Source organism: Micropterus dolomieu, linkage group LG06, assembly GCF_021292245.1.
Source record: "Micropterus dolomieu isolate WLL.071019.BEF.003 ecotype Adirondacks linkage group LG06, ASM2129224v1, whole genome shotgun sequence".
In the NCBI taxonomy this organism is placed as follows: Eukaryota; Metazoa; Chordata; class Actinopteri; order Centrarchiformes; family Centrarchidae; genus Micropterus; species Micropterus dolomieu.
This window is the reverse complement of record NC_060155.1, coordinates 9,535,835-9,558,687: the sequence shown is the minus strand read 5'-3', so window position 1 is coordinate 9,558,687 and position 22,853 is coordinate 9,535,835. Positions and strand designations below refer to the sequence as shown.

Sequence of the window (22,853 nt, the reverse complement as noted above, 5' to 3'; positions counted from 1 at the left end):
CTCACTTTGATCTCTTCAACAAGGAGTCAGCTGTAAAGTCTCCTCCACCTCCAGAAGACTTGCCACTATCAGTATCCACAGCAGATGTGAGGAGAGTCCTGCTGAGAGTGAATATGAGTAAATCAGCTGGGCCTGATAACATTCCTGGCCGTGTACTAAAAACCTGTGCCAATAAGCTAGTTGACGTTGTTACGGCCACCATCATTCCTGTAACTAAAAAGTCTACAGTGTCTTGTCTGAACGATTACTGCCCTGTGGCACTCACCCCCATTCTGATGATGTTGTGGTGGCAGCCCGGCTGACGGTGAGTGTCCTGGTTTTTTCTCCTTTTTATCAGTTTTTCTGCTTTTTCCTTGGTTTTCTGTTCTCTGCCTGCCTCCCTGTGTTTTCTCCCCTGTGTGCTCTCTCTCTCCCTCTGCTCCTGAGCCCAGCCAACTACCTGCACCTGCATCTCATCAGCCACCTCGTCAGCCTGCCACACCTGCCAGTAATCACCTCATGCCTGCCTGTATTTCAACACCGGTTCTCCACACCATCCTGGCTTGATAGTCGTTGCTCCATACCCGGTGCCCCCCCCCACGTTCAGGCTTTCATGTTTCTTGTTTTTTCACATTTACCTTGTGCCTTGTCGCTGTCTTCCCTAACCTTGTCTCTCTGTCTGTTTCCCTCCCAGGTACACTCACCCTCGTCCTCCGTTCGGCTGGGCTCATCCACTGGCCCACTCCTCCTTGGACTTCCCTCACGGCGTCCTCCCTGTTCCCCCGCCTCTCCTTGCTTCCCCGGCTCCCTGGCCCCCTGTCTCCTTGGTTCCCCGTACCTGTGCTTCCCCGACGTCCTCCTCTCCTTCCAGTCCCTCTCACCCTTTTTCCCTCAGTGCTGCATTTGGGGCCTCTGTCCACACACTACGCAATCCCATAACAGATGAAGTGCTTTGAGAAACTGGTTCTTTAGCACATAAAGAACATCCCAGCCAGCCTGGATCCTCACCAGTTTGCATTCAGAATCAACAGATCCACAGAGGGTGCCATCTCCACTGGCCTCCACAGCCCTCACACACCTTGACAAAAACACCTACATCAGAATGCTGTTTGTGGATTTTAGCTCAGCATTCAATCTCCCCATGAAACTGATCAGCAAACTCAGCCCTCTGGGTTTAAATACAACACTCTGCAACTGGATATTGGACTTCCTCACAAACAGAACCCAGTCAGTTCGGATTGGTGGACACACCTCCTTTACTCTAATGCTCAACACCAGAGCCCCCCAGCTGCCAGCCCCCCTCCTGTTCACGCTGTACACCCACGACTGCATCCTGATGACACCACCATCTTTGACCAGATTCCAAACAACGATGAGACTTCATATCAGGAGGAAATTCATAATCTTGTACAGTGGTGATCAGATGTATCATACAAATAAATAGTTAAAAAATCATACACTGTGATTTCTGGATTTTTTTTCTTTAGATTATGTCTCTCACAGTGGACCTGCACCTACGATGACAATTTCAGACCCCTCCATGACTTCTAAGTGGGAGAACTTGCAAAATAGCAGGGTGTTCAAATACTTATTTTCCTCACTGTATGTCTTGCAAGTTGTCTCCTGCAGAAAGGAATCATGATGTTGTTAACCGTGAGCTGCTGGCCATCAAAGCGGTGTTGGAAGAGTGGAGACACTGGCTGGAAGGGGCTATGTAGCCATTCTTGGTATGGACAGCTCACAAGAACCACAAGAGTATTTGCGCACTGCTAAACGACTGAATTCTCGGCAAGCCAGGTAGGCCCTTTTCTTTGGTCATTTTAACTTCATGCTGTCATATCGCTCTGGATCTAAGAATGTTAAGGCAGATGCTCTGTCCCGCTGGTTTGATGTTGACTCTGCCCCTAAGTCCCAGAAGACTATCCTGCCTTCCTCGTGTGTGGTGGGAGCAGTCTCTTGGGAGGTGGAGGACCGGGTCAGGCTGGCCAACGCTGGTCTACCCGCCCCAGTAGGCTGCCCACCTAACCGTCTGTTTGTGCCTTCTGAATTAAGGGCCCAGGTTATCCACTGGGCGCATGCCTCTCCTCTCAACTGTCACCCCGGAGTCAAAAGAACTTTATTCGCAATTAAAAAGCGGTTTTGGTGGCCTTCCATGGACATAGGGGTGAGAAAATGCGTTGCGGCCTGTCCTGCGTATGCACAAAGCAAGGTGCCCCGTCAACCACCAGCTGGACTCCTCAGGCCCCTCCTTGTTCCATCTAGCCCCTGGTCTGACATCTTCCTGGACTTAGTTACGGGGCTTCCCTCCACTGAAGGTTACACAACCATCCTGTTGACAGATTCTCCAAGATGGTACATTTCATTCCGCTGGCTAAACTCCTGTCTGCCAAAGAGAGGGCAGAAATTATGTTATCCCATGTGTTCAGGTTGCACTTACTTCCCCAAGATCTCGTGTCAGACCGGGGCCCGCAATTTATTTCCAAGTTCTGGAAGGCCTTCTGTTAGTAAATAATGGTCCCATTTATTTTAAAATAGACCATAAAGCACAGTATGTTTCAGGGCAGGATTATCTATGATTGACATTACCATGGCAACCTCAATCAATCGGGATAGAGGCGACTCGACCCTTGGCACTGTGTAAGTTTAACCAGCGCCGTTAAAAAAGCTTAGGAGTTGGCTGTTCACTTCCCCTGGTGAGACCATTTATTTTTGTTCGCTAGACAAAGTTATAAGCCCTGTTAAAATGACAGTTTCCGTGAATTAGATGCACCAAGTTTAGCAAGCTAGGTAGCTCCGCACACGGCCGTGAGCTCAACAGTCTCGTCCAAATATGGTCACGTCTCGTCCAAATATGGTCACGTCCGGTGCTGCTGGTTGCAAAAACTCAACATGGTGGTGCCCTATCGGCCAAACTCGAGGCTTCAAAACTGCGGTCCACAAACCAACGGGTGATGTCATGTTGACTACATCCATTTCTTAAATAGTCTATGGTTTTTGACCTTAGCTCTCCGTTTTGTAACTATGACTTCTGCCTTGAGATTTTGTACTTCTGCCTGAGTTTTTTGGAGTTTGTTCAATAAACTGTTCATTTTTGTGAGCCGCCTTCAGTCGTGCTTTGAGTCCATTACCTCACTGTGATGCCTTTGATAGATTTGTCAATTAGTTGACATCCACTTTAAATGGTATTTGCATTTTTGTGTAATACACTGCAACATAGCAATATAACTACTATCTTAAGTATACCTCTTGACAGGCATTTGAAGAATGACGGACATTAAAAAGGAATATTTATTTTCCTTTTAAGCAATATTACATATTATTTCAGACATCTGCTATTTTTAAGTGATGTCACATAGCAGGGCAACCCCACGCAAGATCCAGTGGTCTGGTGGCTCAATGGTAGGTAATACCACTGCTGTGATGTAATTCAGGTCAGTGCGCCTTGGTTTCTTGTAGATGGGACAGAGGTAAAGCTTAGGATCCACCGGGGCAGTGGAGTTGATGGCAAACATGTGGATGACAGGCAAGGGTGTGAACAACACTTTGGGTGCAGACTCGATGAGATTGGTGTTCTTCCTGTCCCAGCTGGCACCATCCAGGTAAAGACCATAAACATAAACTCCCTCCTGTTGAGGAAAGGCAGTCAGTGACAGAATAATGCATGTTCCCTTAAGAATAAACACCAATTGACCATTTGCTAAGCCACGCCCCCTTAGTTAAGTCTGACAAACTGTCAGACCTGTCGTATTTATCACTGGAGAAATATTGTGTAATTTTTCGAAAAACTAAAAAGCATTCTCAAAGGAGACAAAGGTTTGCATTATACATTTGAAGGTTGTATTCAGGCTGTCAAACTGTTCTGAAACAAATAAAGACAAAAGCTAAAGCCTATGGATCAGAGTAAAAGTGAACCTCTGCATCATCTAATGATAGAGACAAAGTAAAACTATATTAATGATCAACATTGTTCCTGTAAAGCTGGGTAGGTCTCCATTCACTATTACAATCATTAAAAAGCTAAAGCAGTAGGGTTTTATAACGTTCTATTCAGTAGTAAGTTAAGTAGCATTAGCTAACTAACATTACATTAGGAACAATCCACAGCCTACATTTTTCTGGATTGGTTTTAGGTTTTGTAAAGGGAATAAATCGTACTTGTCCTCTCAAGCTCTCTGGGTAACAACTGTAAATATTACAAGTGCCCTAGGAACAGCGTTTGACCATATCTTGGAAAAATACAGCAAAATAAAGCTAGAAAACGACTCCCCTTGCATACGGGTCAATGGAGCGCAGCCATGAAAGTGACGGACCTCAGTTAGAGTGAGTCCTATACTGCGCTGTGAATGGCTAGCTTAACGAAGGTCAACTGTCATGCATTTAACATGAGCAGAAAATACTGTTGTACAATGTCTGACCAAGTTTATCATGAATGTAAGTCTAAGCTGATTTTTTGTTATTAGTTGGTTTGACTCACTGTGGGTAAGGCTGTAATCTCCTCCTTTGCCTGCTTCAGTACTTTGTTAGTCAGGGTGACTGTGTCAAGAGCCCAACCTTTGTTTGCTCTTGTTACTTCTTGTCTCATAGCTGTCAGGAATCCTGTGAACATCATATTAATATATTAAACAACTAAAACATTATTGATTTATTTTAAAACTACATACTATTTATTGGTGTACGACAAATTTATTATTGCCACTCGACAAAAACCTGTTTCTCACCCTGTGGGTTGAAGAAACCTGTCATCCAAAACGTTTTGGGTCTCCCCTCAAACACCCAGCTGTGGAACTGTTTATTTCTCTCCAGAAGCTCTGTGAACCAAAAGCCCAGTGTGGATGACTCCCAGGAGATTTTCCTCCACAGGTTTGGCACACGGGCATCAAAAATATTGTCCAGGGCATCACGGAGGTTCTATGAATCAAACACAGATCAGTAGTTTCACAGCTTCAATATTTTGCGTTTTCAAGGACTAAAAAGAGATTTTTGCACTTTACATTTAACAAAAAATCAAAATTCATTATGTAATTGTTTAGATTTTAATCACAAACATGTACTGAAGTTAGTATTTTAAGAAAAAAACAAAAGAGCTAGTGTTTTAGCGTGAGTAATAGGATAAATGGGTAATCTGACCTCGCTCATTATGATAGTACCGTCGATGGCCAGCTTCAGGTCTGTCAGACTAGAGCGCACCGCACTGATGATCTTTTGCATTCGATCCACCTCCTGGCGTAAGAAAATGTTCATTGGGTTCAGAGCTCCCATCTTCAATAGCCTGGTTTTGACCTTAACATACAAAGTGGCAGAGATTAGAATTTAGTTGGTGAAAGAATTAGTGAATTAAACCCTACTGAATAAACAGACGGACCTCATGTGGCACATAATTAGGAGGCAGTTTCTCCAACATGTCCCCGGCCATGTTATAAACAATAGACTCCCGAGTCGCTCCTGATCCCCCTCCGCTTTCCTTGGGCTGGATATCTGTGATTGTGTCCAGCACTTCAGCAGACGTGTTCGTCTGATACCTAGTCAACAATGAACACAGAGCATGAATGCTATGAGTAATAATATTACTCATTATAAAATCACACATTATAGGCACAGTATTCATTTCAGTGATAGTTTAAGGATAATGTTTCCTTACGTGATGTCAGCATTAGGATGCAGCCCCAAAGCTTGGGGTGAATCCACAACAGGCAAGCTCTGAATGTATTCCATGTACTCCTCAACTGTCTTGCACACTGGAATTTTGTAGCCCACGTAGAAGCAAAATGATGGATCAAACATCTTTTTACTGAACCACACCTGCAATTAAAAACACCAATTGTCATATATTGTACAAAATTAAATTGAAATATATTATTATATTATTAAATAATATATGAATGAACACAGAAATGGGCTTATTACACGAGCGAAACACTTGAGTAGGCGTTTGTCATAATCGTCTGTAACCCTTCCTCCGTACTGCACCTCAGCTAGCATGTATCGCACAGTTACCCATGAGACATCCTATGGGGAAAAAAGCACAAAATGAAATGCGAGGGAAGATGATAGTATAGTAAATCTTTAAAGTTAGACCGCTGTTGCAGAATCCTCACCTTTTTGGGGCCACAATCATCTAAGTGTCTCTCAACAAATTCAACACTTGCAGTAAAATCAGCAGAGTTGAACTCGTACGGTATGTTCCAACCCAATGGTCCAAATTTGCGTCGTTCCTAAAAAAAGAACCAATAAAACACACTATTACATATAACATAAAGCCTATAAAATTTCTTTATTGGCTCCAGTAAATATGCTCCTCTATCTCATCTGTGAATTTGGAATGGACAGTACCTGCACAGCAGTGTGGAGAAAGGCCACACTGTACAGTAAAGGCTTCCACATTGGCAGGTTGCTGACTTCCAACTGGTTCTGTGAAATTCCTGCAAATGTTCGTTTCAAGCCAGCACGCACTCCCTGGGGTGGATCATTGGTAAACTTGATAGAAGACTAAAGGTGAGAAATAATCTCTCTATGATTTTACATATCAGGAAATTAAGAAATACATTAAGTAATATATCATACCACCTGACATAAAAGCTTTGTTTAAGTGTCACCTGTAGGAGTGTGATAGAGAACTGGTTGTGTGGTTCCGTGGTGATCCACACCCTGAAAGTGTCATGCATGGTCTCTGCTGTTGTGATAGTTTCAAGCAACTCATCCATAAATTCTAGGCCCAGGTGGCAATTTTGCAGAAGGACCCAGCCTCCCTATACACATCCAGATAGAGGCCACAGTTCAGATGAAATGGCCAGCCACCACTTTGAAAGTACTCATTCATACAATGTACTACTTAATTAACATAAAATGCACACCTTTGCCATCGATGTCTGAACAAGCTTCCTGGCATGCACCTCTTGACCTTGCCCCATGGATATAGCTCTGCATTCTATAAGAAACAACAATGTAGTGAGTTCTTGACATACAGCACATGTAAGACTTGTCATGCTATTTTGTTTTCATTACATATGCTTCCACTGGGTCATCTGCTTAATCTTCTCCAGTGGCGTCTGTTCTCATACTATGCCGATGACAGGCAACTGTACTTCTCGGCTAAACCTAATAACCTTAATATCCTTAACCCCCTTCATGACTGCCAAGCTTCTGTTAAAAATTTTCTAAATTCTGATAAAGTGGAGGTCCTCATGAACGGCCTGATGGTTTCACTAAGGAGGTAACTTACTTTATTGGCCCCCTTGCTAGCAACATCAAGCCTGCTGCCAAAAATCTTTGTTTTCACTTGAACTTTCTTATTTAGAACATTCAGTCCACTTTAGCCTGAAGCGAGGCTGTTCACAAATAGGTAGGTCCCACATCCCCCCAGTTCTTGCCTCCCCTCATTGGCTTCCAGTAAAACAAATATTTGATTTTAAATATGCTAATCGTGTACAAAGCCTTGCAGTCTTTCCCATGTATTGATTTATTTGTGGCGGCCCACCACAATATCAGCACTGACAACCACATATTGATTTTCGATTTTTTATAAATTATAAATAAAATTATTATTGTAGATGTAAAGACTGTAAAAGTTGTAAATTTAATAGGGCAGTAAAGCTCACCAAGTTGAAGTTTCTTAGCAAGTGCTTCAATTTGGTCGGTGGGATCTGAGCCCATAGAAAGGAAGCAAATCAGAGGGGTGCAAGGGTCACTCTCCTCCCATGTGCTGTGAAGGTCCAAGATGACAGGCTCAGCAAATCTCATGTCCATGGAATCTCCTACATACTTTATGGCCTGAGACAAGGTACGGTCAGGGCACCAAGACCTGTGAGAGAAATTGCTTGTATAAATATTCTATTTAATATCCATCCATCCATCGTCAACCGCTTATCCTGCGTACAGGGTCGCGGGGTCTATTTAATATCATAGTGTGTATTTGAACACATAGGCAACACAACTGGCAGCAAGTTCCAACCTTATTAGCAAAAGTTTATGGAAGACATCAAGGGAGTTATATACATCAGGAATGACACCTTCCTCTGGAGCATCAAGATTGACCCATGCTTTCCAGGATTTCCCATTTTGAGACACCTACAAAATACGTCAATAGCAACAACTTGTAAGGACTTTTATAGAGAATTCATATGTATGATCGATGGAACTTAAGCTCACCTGGGTTATGATGTTAGTGAACTGTGGCAATTTGCTGAGTTCCACCAAATGTAGCCATACCATATCCAGGATCCAACTGAATGGCTTTGGGGGGCAGGTCTTCAGGTCAAGAGCTGCGCCACCTATTTGCATATTCTAAATAAGTTATCATTTTACACGATGCTATAACCAAAAGATGCATTAGATTTTAATTGCAGTGATGATTATCTTACCTTTAATAAGGATCTGAAATTTGTTACGGTCTATTTTGTTATTCTGTAAGTCAATCTTGAGGGCCAGCAAGAGTGTGAAGATGAACTTGTGATTTTCATACAGGCCTCTTACAGTGTATCTGAACACCTCATAGGTTAGATATTCAATGATGTTTGCAATCCGCTTCTGAGTTTTCGAGGACTTCTTAGACCTGATAGTAACAATAGTAAAGGCTGTTACAGCCACATGCTCCATCCTCAAAACAAACACCATGATTATTCAGACATATTTCTTAAGCCAGTTTTGATGAAACCATACCTTGCTAGTGACAGGTCAAAGAGTTTGAGGAACTGACCCAGGGAGGTCTGGTACATCACATTGACCATGCTCATCTCTGTGATGAGGAAGTAGAGGATGCTTCCTCGGGAGGCAACGGGACGATATTCTGCTTGAGCTATATTGATTTTCAACTCTGCGTCTGCTGCAATACTGAGCTTTGCACTAACTTCAGCAGCAGTTTGCTTAGTTGTACTCAGAATGCCGATCATGGAGTCATCATCAACCAAAGAACCTTTAATCCCACAAACATTTTTCTTATTTTTAGAAATATATAAAACATCACAAGTATGGATTAGAAGAAACTGCCCTTAATCTACACCAGTAACTGTTGTACCTTTTGTGCTGCTGAGTTTGTACAGCAAGTTGTCTTCCAACTCCTGCATCTTTCTCTTATTGGCAGTTACATCCTCAATTAACTTCAATCTTTCTGCCTCCAGTTCCTGTTAAAAGAATTAAAATAACTCTCAACTTATTAGAGCAATTGAAATTCCCATGCAGTCCAAAGCATGACCAATATTATGTGGTCAGTACTCTTATAACAAGGTAATACTGTATAACAGGAAACATTGATTCAGCTACACTGACACAACTAACTTGTTGGGAGGCTGCCAAGTGATACTTGACGTTTTCACCAGTTCATGTTATATTATTTACCACTAATACAAAATCCACGTGAGGAAAATCTGTATGGTACAACATGGAAATAACAGACACTTGCATATTTCTCTCTGAGGATGACGCGACCAAGTAGCTGGTTCTCCAGGCCCTTCATGTTAACAGTGAAATCAATGATGGATGTCTTTGCACTGACTTCTGGGGTGTATGCTGGATTAGGCAGTTTGGTGGTTATATAAAGCTGGAAGCCATCCATCACGTTTATCTCTTTGTCTCCCACTTTAACCTATACAAAACAAATTCAGGAATTTAGGAGAGGACACATTTTACAGTTGTATTGTTCAATTCAAGTGGGTATTACAGCTGATTACCTTCAAACTAGTCCCAGATTTAATGAAGTTTTTCTCAAGGACATTGTCAAGGGCAGGGTCCAGCTCCTCACATACATCTTCAATAAGCAGTGGGCATCCCAAGGAAAGACAGTCTTCCAGATGAGAGCGAAAGAACTTGTGGTTGAGTGATGTCACCTGAAAGAGAGATCACAGATTGCTTCCATACCATCTGTTACCCAAACAACTAATATGTGGGAAAATGGCACAACTCCACTGAATTTCTCTATGTACTTGGAGTGCATTATTCTTTTCTTTTCTTTTAATCCAGGCCTTTCCCTGAGTCTGGGGATCGATGAGGAGGGGATATCTTGTTGCTTTTGTGACGATGATGCCATTCTGCACGGACAAGTCATCTCCTGGGAGTCCTTGAAGGTTCCAGTCACTTATCTGAAACATAAACAGGTGTAAATGTGTTCATATGAATAAGTTCGTGTGCAGCTAGCAGTGAGGTCAAATTAAAATTGCGTTTGTGTTGTTCTTACGGTGGGAGGGTCCACTAATGCAGAAATGAGGTTGAGGTTTTCTGTAAAAGGAATTTTATGCCTCCTGAGCTCTGCCTCCCAGATGTCCTTCAATAACATTTCACGGAAACTCTGGTTGAATGGCCCACAGTAAGACAAGAAACCAGTGAGCTGGAGCACGTCTCCCACAAGTCTGACAAGAAGTATAGAAGCAAATGACCTCATTTAAACGCTTAAAAAAGTCAATCCCAATTATATAAATAATATATGTCCCTAAAGTTGTATGCGTCACTTCTTTCAATGCTAAATTCAGTTTTCTCTGCAACCTACCTGTTGATCTGTGATTTAAATTCTTTGCTTTGCTCTATCCAGCGAATTTTCTCTCCACTAAGTCCATCAATAAGTGCAGATGCAGCCTGCATTTTATTCCTACACATCTCAGCATCATCTAACAAGTCCTGAAAAAACGATATTGATATTTTAAGTGACCCACAATTTCAATTCCAATTTCTAGCTTAGTAAATGCAATATCAAAAATGTTTTACAGGCTTGAAACGCACCTGCTTCTCTTTCATAGCAGCATCACATTTGGCCTTGACTTTGTCAAACTCTGCTTGCTTCTCGGCCAGCTGAGCCTCAGCCTTGCCTAGCTCATTATTAGCCACTCTTAGTCGGATTTCCTGAATGGCCAGGTTAGCCTGGACACAAAGGACACTGAAGTTCACCAAACCACAAGGTTCACAGCAAAATCAAAGTATAATACAACACGTGTAGGATGTAGTAGCATTTGTACCATCATTATAATATTAACGCATCTGTCTACAATGTCTCTTTTTAAATATAATCCAGTATATGAGCTGTAAGGTACAATTCCCACAATATTCACCTAAAATGAATGTGTACATCCTAAAACAGGTTTAAAGCTTTGATTTTTTTTACTTTAATAGTCAGCTATGCCAGATCTATATTGGAAAAAATGATTGGCTGCAATGATGAAGATTAACTTTACCTTGAGAGGCAGCACTTCTTTGTTAATGGCAAAGAACGCGGCCATAGCCCGGGTCCATGCTAGCAGACCAGCTACATTACCACACACTTTCTTGGCATTTTCCATTGTGTAATCCTCCATGTCAAAGTACGGCTGCAGAAGTTCTACTGCTTCCTCATTAATTTTGTCATTTTGGAACTGCTGGAGGGACGTCATAAAACCAGTGGAACCAATAAGCTAGAGTAGAAAAGAATGTCTGTGAAGGTTCTCAGTCATCCAGGTCATAGTTATCCAAAGAAGGTTAAAGTCCAGTTGCTCTTGACTTTAACCTTCTTTGGATGAGTAGAAAAGAACATTTTTACAAAAAGGGATCCACAAGTAACAATACAATAGTTACAATGTTGATTATTTTGAGTGTGTTATTACTATAACACTACATATTGTGCAAAACTGGAACCTACATACAAACAACATTCATACCTATGTGATGGCTGTGTGTAATTGTAACAAAAATTAATTGCAACTGAAATTTAATAAAAATGATTTTTACTTTCAGTGATTCTCCCCATGATGGCTTAAGACAGTGCCTTTCTGGATCAATGGAGACAGTGTCCAACTTCTTTTGGAATAAAATCATGCAGCAGTCTGTAATCCTCATAATCAGATGTGGTGGCTTGGCCAATTTTCTCACAGTGGCAATGTCAGCAGGCTTGATGGTCTGTAATTTTTTTAAAATTTGTCAATAGAACACTGTATATGGTGTGGATACAAAAATATGTCAGAGTTAACTAATGAAATCACACAAATCTCACATTTAGTGCAGCTTTAGCCTCTTCTAAAGCTGGCCTGGCAGCCTCCAGTTTTTCCTCTGCAATAGCTTTTTCTTTCTCAATTCCCTCCACAATTTTCTTGGCTTTATCCTTCACAACCTGGACCTCATTCTTTACAATGGTAGCAGCTTCAGCACTGACTGTTACCTCTGCCACCACCTGCGAATGCAACAAGAAATGTGTTACAAATGATATAGTACAATAAATTGTATCACATAAATGTTTATAAGCTGTTGACCTCTCATCCAGTTTTTCAGTTTTCAGTACTGGGGCAGATAGTTGTGACCAATATCTGTCATATTTGCCAGAACCTTTAATACTTGCAATTTTGTAAATTCTGATTTCTACACATGGTCATCTTGTGCAGGATTGCAGGAGGCTGTATAATTTACCTTCTCAGCTTTTACAGATGCTATAGCCAGCTCTTTTTCCTTGACTTCAAGATCTCTGGATAATTGAGCCACAGAGGTACTAGCCTCCATCAGTTTCGCCAACCCTGGAAAACAGTAACACCTTTTAAAATCCTTTCCCTAGAGTAGACTTTGCAAAGTTGCCGATACATGTCATCTTTATAGCATGTCATAGCCTTGCTGCTGAACTTCCTTACCAACATTCATGCGTTCTGCTAGTGTGTGGATATTGTTGTACTTTTCAGTGTACAGTGTTTTGTAACTATTTATAAAAGAGAGGTAGGATTTAGGGGTGACGTGAGTCCTTCTTCGGAACCTGAAAGATCAAACAGCATACAATTTTACCTTCATGTAAAATATGTCTCTATATCTAGATATAAATAATTACAATGTAGCAGTGTGAACCTATACCTTTCGAAGTAGCTTTCACAAGTATCTGACACTTTGTCATGGTATGTGCCCATGGTGGTCACCACAGAAGCCTTCACATCAGCAGAGCAAACCATTGGAAACTCAGACAAGAAATAGTTGGACACAGCCACCAAAGCCTCGTTGGGCCAAGGGGTGAACCAGTCCATGGTGCAGCCAGAAATTAATCCTGGAAACTTTAAGGATCTGGAGCGAAACTTCTGCCCCACCTGTCAAGGTCATATACAATGTAACTGAAATTAGAATATTCACTTATGCGTGTGTAATGTGACAAAAAAAAAAAATAAATATAGAACAGCAAAGAATTCAGTAGGTAACAATGTGGACAAATAAATAAAGATGCAGAGAAATATAAAGTATTGAATATACAAAGATTTTACCTACCGGAGAGAAGCAAAGAACTAGGTGCAGATTTTTTCTGGAGCGGGATATGAAGTAGTCATAAAGATTGTCAAAAGTTGGTGGAACACGAGGAAACTCCTTTTTCATCACACTGATCAGATTCTGGGTGATCTCTAGCATCTCATCTTTAGCAAACAGGTTGGAGACCTGCACACAGTTAATTCAGTGAAACCATCAGGACCAGTAAAAGCATTTGTCTGACCTCTTTGTTGTTGTTTTATAGGATTTATTTATTTCTTTAATTAGGATAAATAGGAAAGTTCTCAACTACGTTATATAAATTCAGACTCAGCTGGTTTGGATGACCATGGATTGGGACATCAAAGACATGAAACATTTTGAAGTTAAGTTCTCACCTCTCCAGATGAAAGAACATTGTTGAGGTACTCAAGGAAGGCTTCCTCTTTTATTTCATTATCAGTAAAGATGAAGGTGATGCCTTTTCCCTTAGCCCCAGCTATTTTATACAACAGTTTCAGGTCATCCATGAAATTAGTTATGTTGTACGTTCTGATGAGAAAGCATAGCAGTATAAGAAACAAACCCTCAGTATATCCTCCTGCAAGTGTGAATGCAGTAAAACAGTGACAGATGCACAATTATGTATAACTGGATCTGCAATACAAAAAGATAAAAATACATATTCCATTGTTTTTTAAACAAAAAGGCCTGGTACTTCTTTAAACATGTTTTGTTTCTAATCACAATGGCCTTATAATATGTACATGACAATTTGCTCAAGTCCCAAAAAACACATACCATAATAATGTACTGTACTGTATGTGTTATAGGTTGACTACTGGAAAATATTATTTATAAACTATAGGACAAATTATAACTCCAAATCCTCCAACAACATTTGACAACAACAACAAAGTTATCAAAATAACAAGGGTGACAAAGTGATCCAATATTATTTTAACAACAAATTACATACAATATATACATTTACTTACAAACATTGGAATTAATGAGAATTAGGTGATATGGTAATCAGCTTGTTTTGTAGTGAATTTAAAACGGTGAGAATAAATAGGTCAATAAGAGTCCACTTCATCTAGATTTTATTAATTATTAGAATCAGTATATTTTATTTTACAAACTAATTTAAAACACTGACTTATCATTTAAATATTCAGGAATATTCATTGGTAGCCTATGTATGTTACAACATACAAAACAACATAGACTACGTTCCGATTTTTTTTGTTTGACAGTTCATATTATAGTTTAAATGTGGCCCATATCAGATTCCAGTGTGAACTGCCCGCGGCCTTAAAGTGACCCGCATGCGCAGAAGAACAACACCATAACACAAGCAGCACGCTGTTGCACATTACCGAAGTAAACAGGGAGCAACAGAGGTTAGCTCCAGTTAACTCGCGGGAGACTCCCGTTTTGCATTGTCCTCTCACGGGTCACATTTCTCCCGAATTATGACAAGTGTTACCAACTTTCTGTTCTTTTCATTAGTTTCTGGCGCTGTACAACGCATCTGCCCCACAACTCACTCCCTCTCTCCCTACTGTGTCCGCTCGGACAAGTAGCATGCACGTAACTCAGAAGAAAGCCCCGGTCCGGTGGATTTTAGGTATAAGAAAGGTAATTTGTGAGCAGATGATAGCGAGGTAGAGAAGGAAGAGAGCCACATGTTTAACTGTGGCTTTTTGTGCAGCTTTTGCGTTCAGCGCGGCTCCGTCTACAGCACAACAGCTGCTCTAGACTGACGTCAAAGTCGCATCAAATGCGACCTGAGTGTCCAGACTGAGGTCTCATTTAAAAAGATCCAATCTGTATCGGATTTTGACCACATATAGAAATGGCTCAATTCCGAACTGGAAAAGATCAGATTGCATGTGACTTGGCCTGTTCACATTGTCATAAAAATATCACATCTGAGTCACATTTGGGCGAGAAAATCGGTTTTGGGTCACATTGGCATGCAGTCTGAACGTAGCCATAGTGACTTTATTGAGTTTTCACCTTGTTTACCACCTTATCTTGTAAGTGTGTGGTCACCCTTTTCCAGGCTATCTCACTAATGCTGACAGCAGTTTTATGATTTTGTTTTTACCTTGTCAGTGTGATCTGGAAGATGCTGTATCCAGCTATATATGAGGCCAGGCGGGTCAAACTCTGTTTCCCTGATCCTCCCACTCCCACAAGCAGGGCATTACCATTGTCAGTTCGAATGATTCGTGAGATCTACAGGAATGCAAACCTCAAATACATCAGAATGATCTACAGCTTATTCTACAGATGTGTGTTGTTAGACTGGCTTTTAGTCAGACCTTGACAAGATGAGTCATGGCATCTGTGAAGAAAACCAGATCTAGGCTGGAGCCTCTTGTTATCTCATTGTGCTGGGCCTGATACATCATCAACTTTTCTGATAAGACCTCAAAGTTTGGCACCTGGTAGAACATTAGTTTGCTTAGTTGAAGAGTACAAATATCAGACAATGGTATACATACGAAGTTCATACCAGTTCATAAATTTTGGGGGCATCAAAACAGGTATCATCATCTTCTTCTCCAGTGGGCTCAGGAGCATCTCGCAGGAAGTCCACAAAGTATGGCTCAGGATGAAGGTTTGAGACAAGGCTGGGGTCAACATGCTCCTGAATCACACGACATACAGCCTTCTCAAACCACTCTCTGTCCTCAGAGCAAATAAACCTATAGATATAAAACATTGTTTCAGTTTGCCTTTCTTCCACTTGTGTTGTACTTAAAAATAGCTTTACTGTATGTTAGCATTGTACCTGTCAGCAATCACCCTTGTACATTCACTCTTGAAAAGAGCCAAGAGAGTGGGGATATCATTACACTCCTCTGACTTAATGTTTAACATCCCTTGCCAGATCCTGGACAAGTCCCTCAAATTGAAGATGTAGTGGAACTTGGAGGGTGTAGGAAGCATTTTTACCTTCAATGTGAAATGATCAAATCAGGTCATGTCTTCAATAATAAATCTACCCTTTTAATCAAATTCACATCATCTTCATGTGATTACCTTTGTCCACTGCCATAAAATCCTCCCAGCAGACACAAGACACCTCACCATATCTGATATCTCAGAATTAAATTCCCTGCATTGTTGGAAATATCCAAAGCCAATTATACCTGCAGAAAAAGAGCATGGAAAAAACCAAACAATTTAAGTGTTTCATACAGGTACAAGAAGAAAATGAATAATTTTAGAGACAGCTACCAAAAATCTTATCAATGGAGGTGTTGGACGGCAGAGTGCAGTTAAAGACTGTAAACTGTCTCTTCAGTCTTTGTGGAATGTCATTTCTCCCACCACCAGGGTGAATCATGGCAGCCAATATTTGTACGTCCACAATAGTGGTGAAGTCTCCTGGTTTGTCCAGATTGTACATGCCGCTCATTTCCATCATCTGGCGTACTATCTCATTGGTGATCTGGTTGGACAGTCAGATAGAGTAGTTACTTAGAGTGAACATGAAATACTAAATATATAAAAACATCTTCTATATAAATACCTGATCTCCCCATTCATTAACAATAGGCATGTTGATATCATCAATGAAGACCGTCATCCTGCGGCCCCCTGGGGGTCCATAGGTGCTGCCAATTCTTTTCTCAATGTAGCTTTCCACTGTTCGCTATAATGGGGAAAAACGCTTTCATCAATCAATCAAAAAGAGAACTGTACAAAGCCGTGCATACAGACCAAGATAAATATTCCACCTGAAACATCATGGGTTCTGTCGCAGATGAGAAGTTCAGGGACTTGGAGACGTCTGTCTCTGGATCGTATTTCTTTGTGTAGCTTTTTATCATCACTGTCTTAGCTGTCCCTTGTTCACCAATAAGCAGTACGGCCTATATAAACACAATATTTGTCTTTAACAGAAATACCTTAAAGCTAAATTAAGTAATTACATTTTATAATGGAAAATACTTCTGTTATTTTAAGAGACAAGACAATCACCTTGTATTGTTTGGCAATAGTCTCCAGCAGGAAAGAGGTTCTTGTATTATCCACATTTGGCACAAGGATGGAGGCGTAGTCTGGCACATGGTCAGTTGGATAGACATACTCCCCCACATGGTTATTCCAATGACACCATTCACCTGTAACAGAAGATTGACATACATATAGTGGTATGCCTACTATAAAACAGTCCTTGAAAAACAGATAAAGATAGCAAAGAGGTGGTATTCAATGTATAAAATGACTGTACCGTTTAGGTTGACCATGTACTCGTACATAGTCTCTCCTGTCTGTATTTGAGGCACATCAATGCAGCTGTTATGCCCTCTGATGTAAGCCTCCAGTTTGTCCCTATCCTCTAACTCCAAAATGGCTCCCACGCTCCACATCAGGCAGAAGACAAAGAGGCGTTCAAGGTGTTTGCTACAGGCCAAGCCCCCTGTCTCCTTGGTTGGGATGAGGCCCTCCAGCAGATTCAAAGACTGCGGGTGGATCACATTTAGATTCACTGTTTCATGAAACAAGTTTGGAGCCAGCATCTAATTCCTGTTTGTCTTCAGCAGTTCTGGATACATACCTGCATTATGTAGTTGCACTCCAAAAGCTCCATTTTTGGTTTAAGATTCTGCTTCATATATAAGTAAGCGTCCTCAAATATCTTGTCGTATAAACTCATAATGCTTTCTGCCTCTTTTGCGTTGCGCTTGTGAGCCCATCCCTACAACATAAAGCCCATGTTCCACCTAAGCACTTCATTGTAAAAATAATCTAAACAAAACATAGTTTCTTTTCTGCAAACACTCTTTCCTTTGATAATATGATTTAACAAAACAACTGTACCTGGAGTATGGGTTTCCAACTGAGAGCTGAGGAGCTCATGAAGACCATACCCACCCGGGACACAGTAGCAGGGGAGGCATTATCCATGTTGTGCACCTCAAACACCAGCTTGCATGATGGAGACATGGTGATGCGGTCACCATTAGCCAGGGTCAATGTTTTGTTATCATCCAGCACAGAGTTGAGGTTCTCAATCCATATGGCGTCCACAGGGCCATCCAACACAATCCATATAAACTCCCCTGAAGTGCACACATTTTTAGGTCTAAGCATCACTTGATGTTTAATACTTATTTAGAAAGTGAACAGAACCTGCTTTCATCAGAAAAAACAACTAAACTGTATGAACCTTGCCTTGAGTCCAGCTTCTGATGCTGAAATCTATTTACAGTCTATTAATCACATGCTTATGCAAGATTTCTTTTTAACTGAAACAGACTCAAAGGCAAGTTGTGACATAAACTGAGCAATATTAGTTCGAATGTGCCCTAAACTTTGTGTTACAAACCTTTCTTGGCTTTAAGTGTCCTCCTCCACAGAGTGGAAAATATCCCATCAGTCCAATCATTTGTGGCTGCGTCAAGACGACCAAACATCTGTGGTGCAGTGATTGCTTTGGGGTTCATGCGCATCTCCCTGTGCGGGGTTCCACATTCAGACAGAGCTCGCATGAGAATGTTGATGACTGCGGTCTTCCCAGCTCCACTTGGGCCCAAAGTCATCAGGCCATGGCGCACCTGTGAAGCCTCATAAAGCTAATAGGGACAGTAATATGTCAGTAACATATGTTCCAAAAAATAACTAAAACACACAGATTAAATTGCTACTGCTGAATGACTGAAGCTAAGCTGGTGTGGGCTTGGCTTGTACCTGGATGGGAGACCTCCTGGGAAAACTAAGGCTGTATTTGGAACCGCATACTACTGGCAACCGCAGTATGAAACTGTTATTTGATTTATTTTGCAGTATGCTAGGCCAGGCTTAGCCAGTTTCCGGTCTTCAAAATCGGAACAATCAGGAATATAAAATTTTCTTCTTCTTATGTAAGGAGAACAAGGCTGCAGCCGATCTGTAGCAGATGTTTGCTTTGGTATATTGGTGCATAAATAAGAATTATGTGAAATAAAAGCAAATAAAAAGCAAGTACTGTAACCACAACTGTAACATTACACTAACAAAGTAATGTCTATTTAAAATAACGATGATAGAAAAGCGACAACAGTCCCCTTTCATACCAATACTGTTGTTTATTTTTTATCAAAGTGCTTCTATGTTACACAAGCCTGGCCATCACGAGCCAGATGTCTCTTGATTTAAATAAAAATGTTACAACATTACTCAGAATGCAAGGACAGAATAACAGCGGTACGAACATTTAGCTAACAACTGCGGTCTTACGGCTGCAGCGCTCTATGTGGCTGTGAGCTCCATGAGCTGGCACGAGGACCAGGGGGATCCATGAGCTGACTGGCTGGCTCGTTAGCTAACCCTGAGTGCTGGGTAATTAGCTTCCCCCGCCACATTTGCGGAGCTTCTCAACTCCGAAAATGTTCAAGTACATTTTCAATCTGCCAACAATTTTCGTAAAACTGCTAATATTTGAAATCTACACAGTTGATTTCTCGCCTCAAAACTTGTTAGAAGTGGATTTACTGATGAAATAGCGTGTGAAAATGGTGAAACAAGTTTTGTTGTTGTCCTCTAAAGAGAAGACCGGTTGCTGTGCCAAGTTCTAGCGCTTTGCATTATGGGACACAGTACGCGAGATAGACTGGTCTGATGCATACTGGAGATTTTTCCCGAATCAGTACGCCATCCGGGTATTTTTGGCATACTGCAGATTTTGCTTTTGTTTGCATACTGCATACTACATACTACATACGGGCCAAATCAGTATGTACTACTAGTATAGTTGGCGGTTTCGAATACAGCCTAAGTTGCTGCTGGAAGACGTGTTGGTGGGCTAGTAGGGGGCAGTCCTAATAATAAGATCCCAATGCCCCAGTGCAGTGATGGGGACACTGTGCTGTAGGAGCTGCTGTCCTTCAGATGAGACGTTAAACCGAGGTCCTGACTCATTGTGATCATTAAAGATCCCATGGCACTTGTCGCAAAGTGTAGGGGGTACTTCCAGTGTCATGGCAAAAATTCCCAAACTGGCTTTCACCATCTGGCCATCTAATCATCCCCCGTAGTAATTGGCTCAATGTTTCCCTCCCTCTCTGCCTCAAGCTGATGTGTGGTGAGCGTTCTGGCGCTAAATGGCTGCCGTGCATCACCCAGATGGGTGCTACACATTGGTGGTAGCTGAGGTGCGCCCCCGCCCCCCCCTTCACAGATAAGTGCTCTGAGTTTCCATGATAAAGCGCTATATAAATGTAATGCAATATTATTATTATTATCATTATTATTATAGGGAGATCATACAGCAAGACACTTAAAAACATTCCCCCATCCTGAGTCTTGACCAGCTCAGCAGCTTGACCCAGATGAACCTCTTTCATCCTATCCCCCTGACCCTTCATCTCTACTTTCTTGACCCCTTCATCCCTTCTCTCTCGACCCCTTCATGCTATCACGACCTCTTCACCCCCCCAACCCCCGCCCGATCCCTTCATCCATCCCAACTTGACCCCTCCATCCTTTCCTTCCTGAACCTTCTCTGCTAACCAAATAAACTACCTGTTGTACCTCAATTGGCGTTGTCTTAGTTACAGATAAAGACGCTTTGAGATACCTGAACCAGCTTGAGGTTCCATGGTGGGTGGTTGACAATACCAGCAAGCTCAACTTGATTGGCAACAGCAGTTTGAAGTTCAACATATGTGCTGCCATCCAGCTGGATACCAGGGAACAGGTCATTAATCAGACTAAGGAAGAGGGGCTCATCCTCATCCACCTGAAACACACAGAATGACTCACATACACAGTATCTGCAAAAACAGTGCAATACATCCAAAATGTATTTTATTATCCCTTATGGCCAACACTTCTGTCATACTAGTTTAGAAAGATTCATGTCACGCAGCACTCTCATGACAGTGCTGGACTCTGTGTCATCAGGTCGTGCCCTTTTACTGGCCCCCAGTGTTCTTAACACAGACAGGATGTTCCTCAAGCCAAAGTCATAATGGACCTAACAAATAGCAGTGGTTGGGTGTTAGTAGGTCAACAATTATTCAAAAAACTAAATAAGCACTGATCACAATATTCTCACCTGCTTTGTAAGCTGTTCTTCACACAGCTTATAAAGGACAAAGAATTTCTGGGCTAAGATGACATTGTCATTGAATCCACAACTGGCTAGTTTGACTCTCATGATGATCTGCCAAAGACAACAGTGGAGAGGTGAGTGTCTGTTAAAACCAAAGCTAAAGGAAAAACATTACTTATTGTAGCCATGACTCACCTGTCGATCTGGTACCATCATAGACACTGTCCTAAATTGCACTTTTAAGTTTTCAGGAAGTTCCTGACGACCTGCATATCCAGGGTTCTAGACATGGAATGACAACACATTGTTTATTGTATATCTAATGTTTTCTACCTAGTTAAAGGTGTTTCTCATAAGATTCATGTACATTTGTGTACCCTACCATAGTGATAAAAAGGCCAAACTCTGGATTCAGATCCACACAGTCTCCATCAGTAAAGATGAAAGTGCTTTTGTGTTTCTTGCGTGCCATCAGAACAATGTAGATCTGCTGAGCAGCAACAGAAAGCACTGGCAGGTTGATTCTGTTGAACTCATCAAAGCAGCCCCAGGACCCTGACTGTGCAAGGCCTTAAAAAATAATACAGTGTGAGAAAACTGAAATTTCACACCACACTGCTGGATGAATTGTTTCATTGCCTGAGATACCTTTGTATATCCTGCCAAGTCCTCTGAAGTCCATCTGGTCTGAGCAGTTGAACACCACCACATACTTGCCGAGGCAGCGACCCATGTCTTTGGTGGTTTCAGTTTTCCCAGTGCCGGCTGGCCCTGCAGGGGCTCCTCCCATACTCATGCCCAGAGCCTGGGACAGTGTGATATAACACCTGTAGATAAAAAGAAGCTGTCTGACTCAACTTGTGTAACACTAAATCAAAAAAGTAAATTTAAGTAAAACAATCAAATTCCACTAGTCTTGCCTGTCAGTCAGAGGGGTGATGACCAGACGGTCGGTACAGCCTAGGAACTCATTCTGATAAATGAAGTCAACATTAGTAATGGACACAATGACCTTATCCAGGTCCTCCTTGAAGTAAAATCTGCTCTGCTTTAGCCATTCAAAGTCACTGATCGATTTTATACGCTTTTTTACCTGAGGACAATGTAGGATATCAGTCAGAATGTGTTACATAAATGACAACAATCAATCAATAATATAAAAGAATCCACGACAGGAGTAGGATTTTTCAAAGAACCTACTAGGTCATTAAATATATCACTCTGGTGAACATGGATTGTGACGAGCGTCTCATATTTGACTCTGTCAAATTTGCTCAGGTCACAGGTGGTTTGTTTAATGAGTGTGTTGAGTAGATTTAGGAATTTCTTTTTTGTAAGAGGCATGATTTCCTTGTCATCTTCAGCATGTTGCAGTGCCTCTTCTGAATTTTTTGTCCAAAGCATCTGTATTCCAAGCAACCCCACCTAAAAAAGTAAGAGCCAAACGATGCATGAAAAGATCCATCTGATGAAGTGAATTATAACCTAAACCTAAAAGTAGTAACCTAAAAGTATGACCTAAGATAACCCTAACCCATTCGTTGCAGTGCTATCCTGTACTACGGAACTACTAATGTCACCACTCTGTCTTTATAGCGCTCAGACTATTCTTTTTTGTTATTTTACAAACATCTGCCACAAAGTGCATCCAAGA

The 22,853-nt window shown here is 41.4% G+C and overlaps 1 protein-coding gene across 6 annotated transcripts in view; it reads right to left on the bottom strand.

The window, feature by feature from the left end:
* Nucleotides 1-3,249: 3,249 nt before the first annotated feature.
* LOC123971939 (dynein axonemal heavy chain 8-like) overlaps nt 3,250-22,853 on the bottom strand; it is a 45,455-nt gene continuing 25,851 nt past the window's right edge. For 4 of the 6 annotated variants that reach the window (XM_046051042.1, XM_046051041.1, XM_046051045.1 and 1 more), the window contains 52 exons: nt 22,400-22,624; nt 22,120-22,292; nt 21,848-22,026; nt 21,582-21,769; nt 21,395-21,481; nt 21,203-21,310; nt 20,987-21,121; nt 20,723-20,884; nt 18,494-18,740; nt 17,986-18,227; nt 17,723-17,863; nt 17,396-17,627; nt 17,143-17,285; nt 16,899-17,033; nt 16,691-16,813; nt 16,396-16,609; nt 16,198-16,307; nt 15,947-16,110; nt 15,668-15,860; nt 15,474-15,596; nt 15,257-15,387; nt 13,539-13,692; nt 13,165-13,329; nt 12,763-12,989; nt 12,549-12,667; nt 12,334-12,437; nt 11,924-12,100; nt 11,662-11,829; nt 11,133-11,348; nt 10,684-10,821; nt 10,454-10,581; nt 10,145-10,316; nt 9,894-10,049; nt 9,642-9,797; nt 9,374-9,556; nt 8,990-9,095; nt 8,635-8,887; nt 8,337-8,527; nt 8,125-8,246; nt 7,928-8,043; nt 7,575-7,777; nt 6,831-6,904; nt 6,573-6,725; nt 6,310-6,465; nt 6,075-6,191; nt 5,884-5,985; nt 5,618-5,778; nt 5,342-5,498; nt 5,107-5,259; nt 4,698-4,887; nt 4,454-4,575; nt 3,250-3,605 (listed from right to left, as the gene is read on the bottom strand). In XM_046051042.1, coding sequence (XP_045906998.1) covers nt 3,318-3,605; nt 4,454-4,575; nt 4,698-4,887; nt 5,107-5,259; nt 5,342-5,498; nt 5,618-5,778; nt 5,884-5,985; nt 6,075-6,191; nt 6,310-6,465; nt 6,573-6,725; nt 6,831-6,904; nt 7,575-7,777; nt 7,928-8,043; nt 8,125-8,246; nt 8,337-8,527; nt 8,635-8,887; nt 8,990-9,095; nt 9,374-9,556; nt 9,642-9,797; nt 9,894-10,049; nt 10,145-10,316; nt 10,454-10,581; nt 10,684-10,821; nt 11,133-11,348; nt 11,662-11,829; nt 11,924-12,100; nt 12,334-12,437; nt 12,549-12,667; nt 12,763-12,989; nt 13,165-13,329; nt 13,539-13,692; nt 15,257-15,387; nt 15,474-15,596; nt 15,668-15,860; nt 15,947-16,110; nt 16,198-16,307; nt 16,396-16,609; nt 16,691-16,813; nt 16,899-17,033; nt 17,143-17,285; nt 17,396-17,627; nt 17,723-17,863; nt 17,986-18,227; nt 18,494-18,740; nt 20,723-20,884; nt 20,987-21,121; nt 21,203-21,310; nt 21,395-21,481; nt 21,582-21,769; nt 21,848-22,026; nt 22,120-22,292; nt 22,400-22,624 — 8,382 coding nt within the window. In that variant the 3' untranslated portion in view covers nt 3,250-3,317. Of the gene's footprint in view, nt 3,606-4,453; nt 4,576-4,697; nt 4,888-5,106; nt 5,260-5,341; nt 5,499-5,617; nt 5,779-5,883; nt 5,986-6,074; nt 6,192-6,309; nt 6,466-6,572; nt 6,726-6,830; nt 6,905-7,574; nt 7,778-7,927; nt 8,044-8,124; nt 8,247-8,336; nt 8,528-8,634; nt 8,910-8,989; nt 9,096-9,373; nt 9,557-9,641; nt 9,798-9,893; nt 10,050-10,144; nt 10,317-10,453; nt 10,582-10,683; nt 10,822-11,132; nt 11,349-11,661; nt 11,830-11,923; nt 12,101-12,333; nt 12,438-12,548; nt 12,668-12,762; nt 12,990-13,164; nt 13,330-13,538; nt 13,693-15,256; nt 15,388-15,473; nt 15,597-15,667; nt 15,861-15,946; nt 16,111-16,197; nt 16,308-16,395; nt 16,610-16,690; nt 16,814-16,898; nt 17,034-17,142; nt 17,286-17,395; nt 17,628-17,722; nt 17,864-17,985; nt 18,228-18,493; nt 18,741-20,722; nt 20,885-20,986; nt 21,122-21,202; nt 21,311-21,394; nt 21,482-21,581; nt 21,770-21,847; nt 22,027-22,119; nt 22,293-22,399; nt 22,625-22,853 lie in introns of those variants that run through there. The other 2 variants (XM_046051044.1, XM_046051047.1) reach the window with 2 other exon arrangements.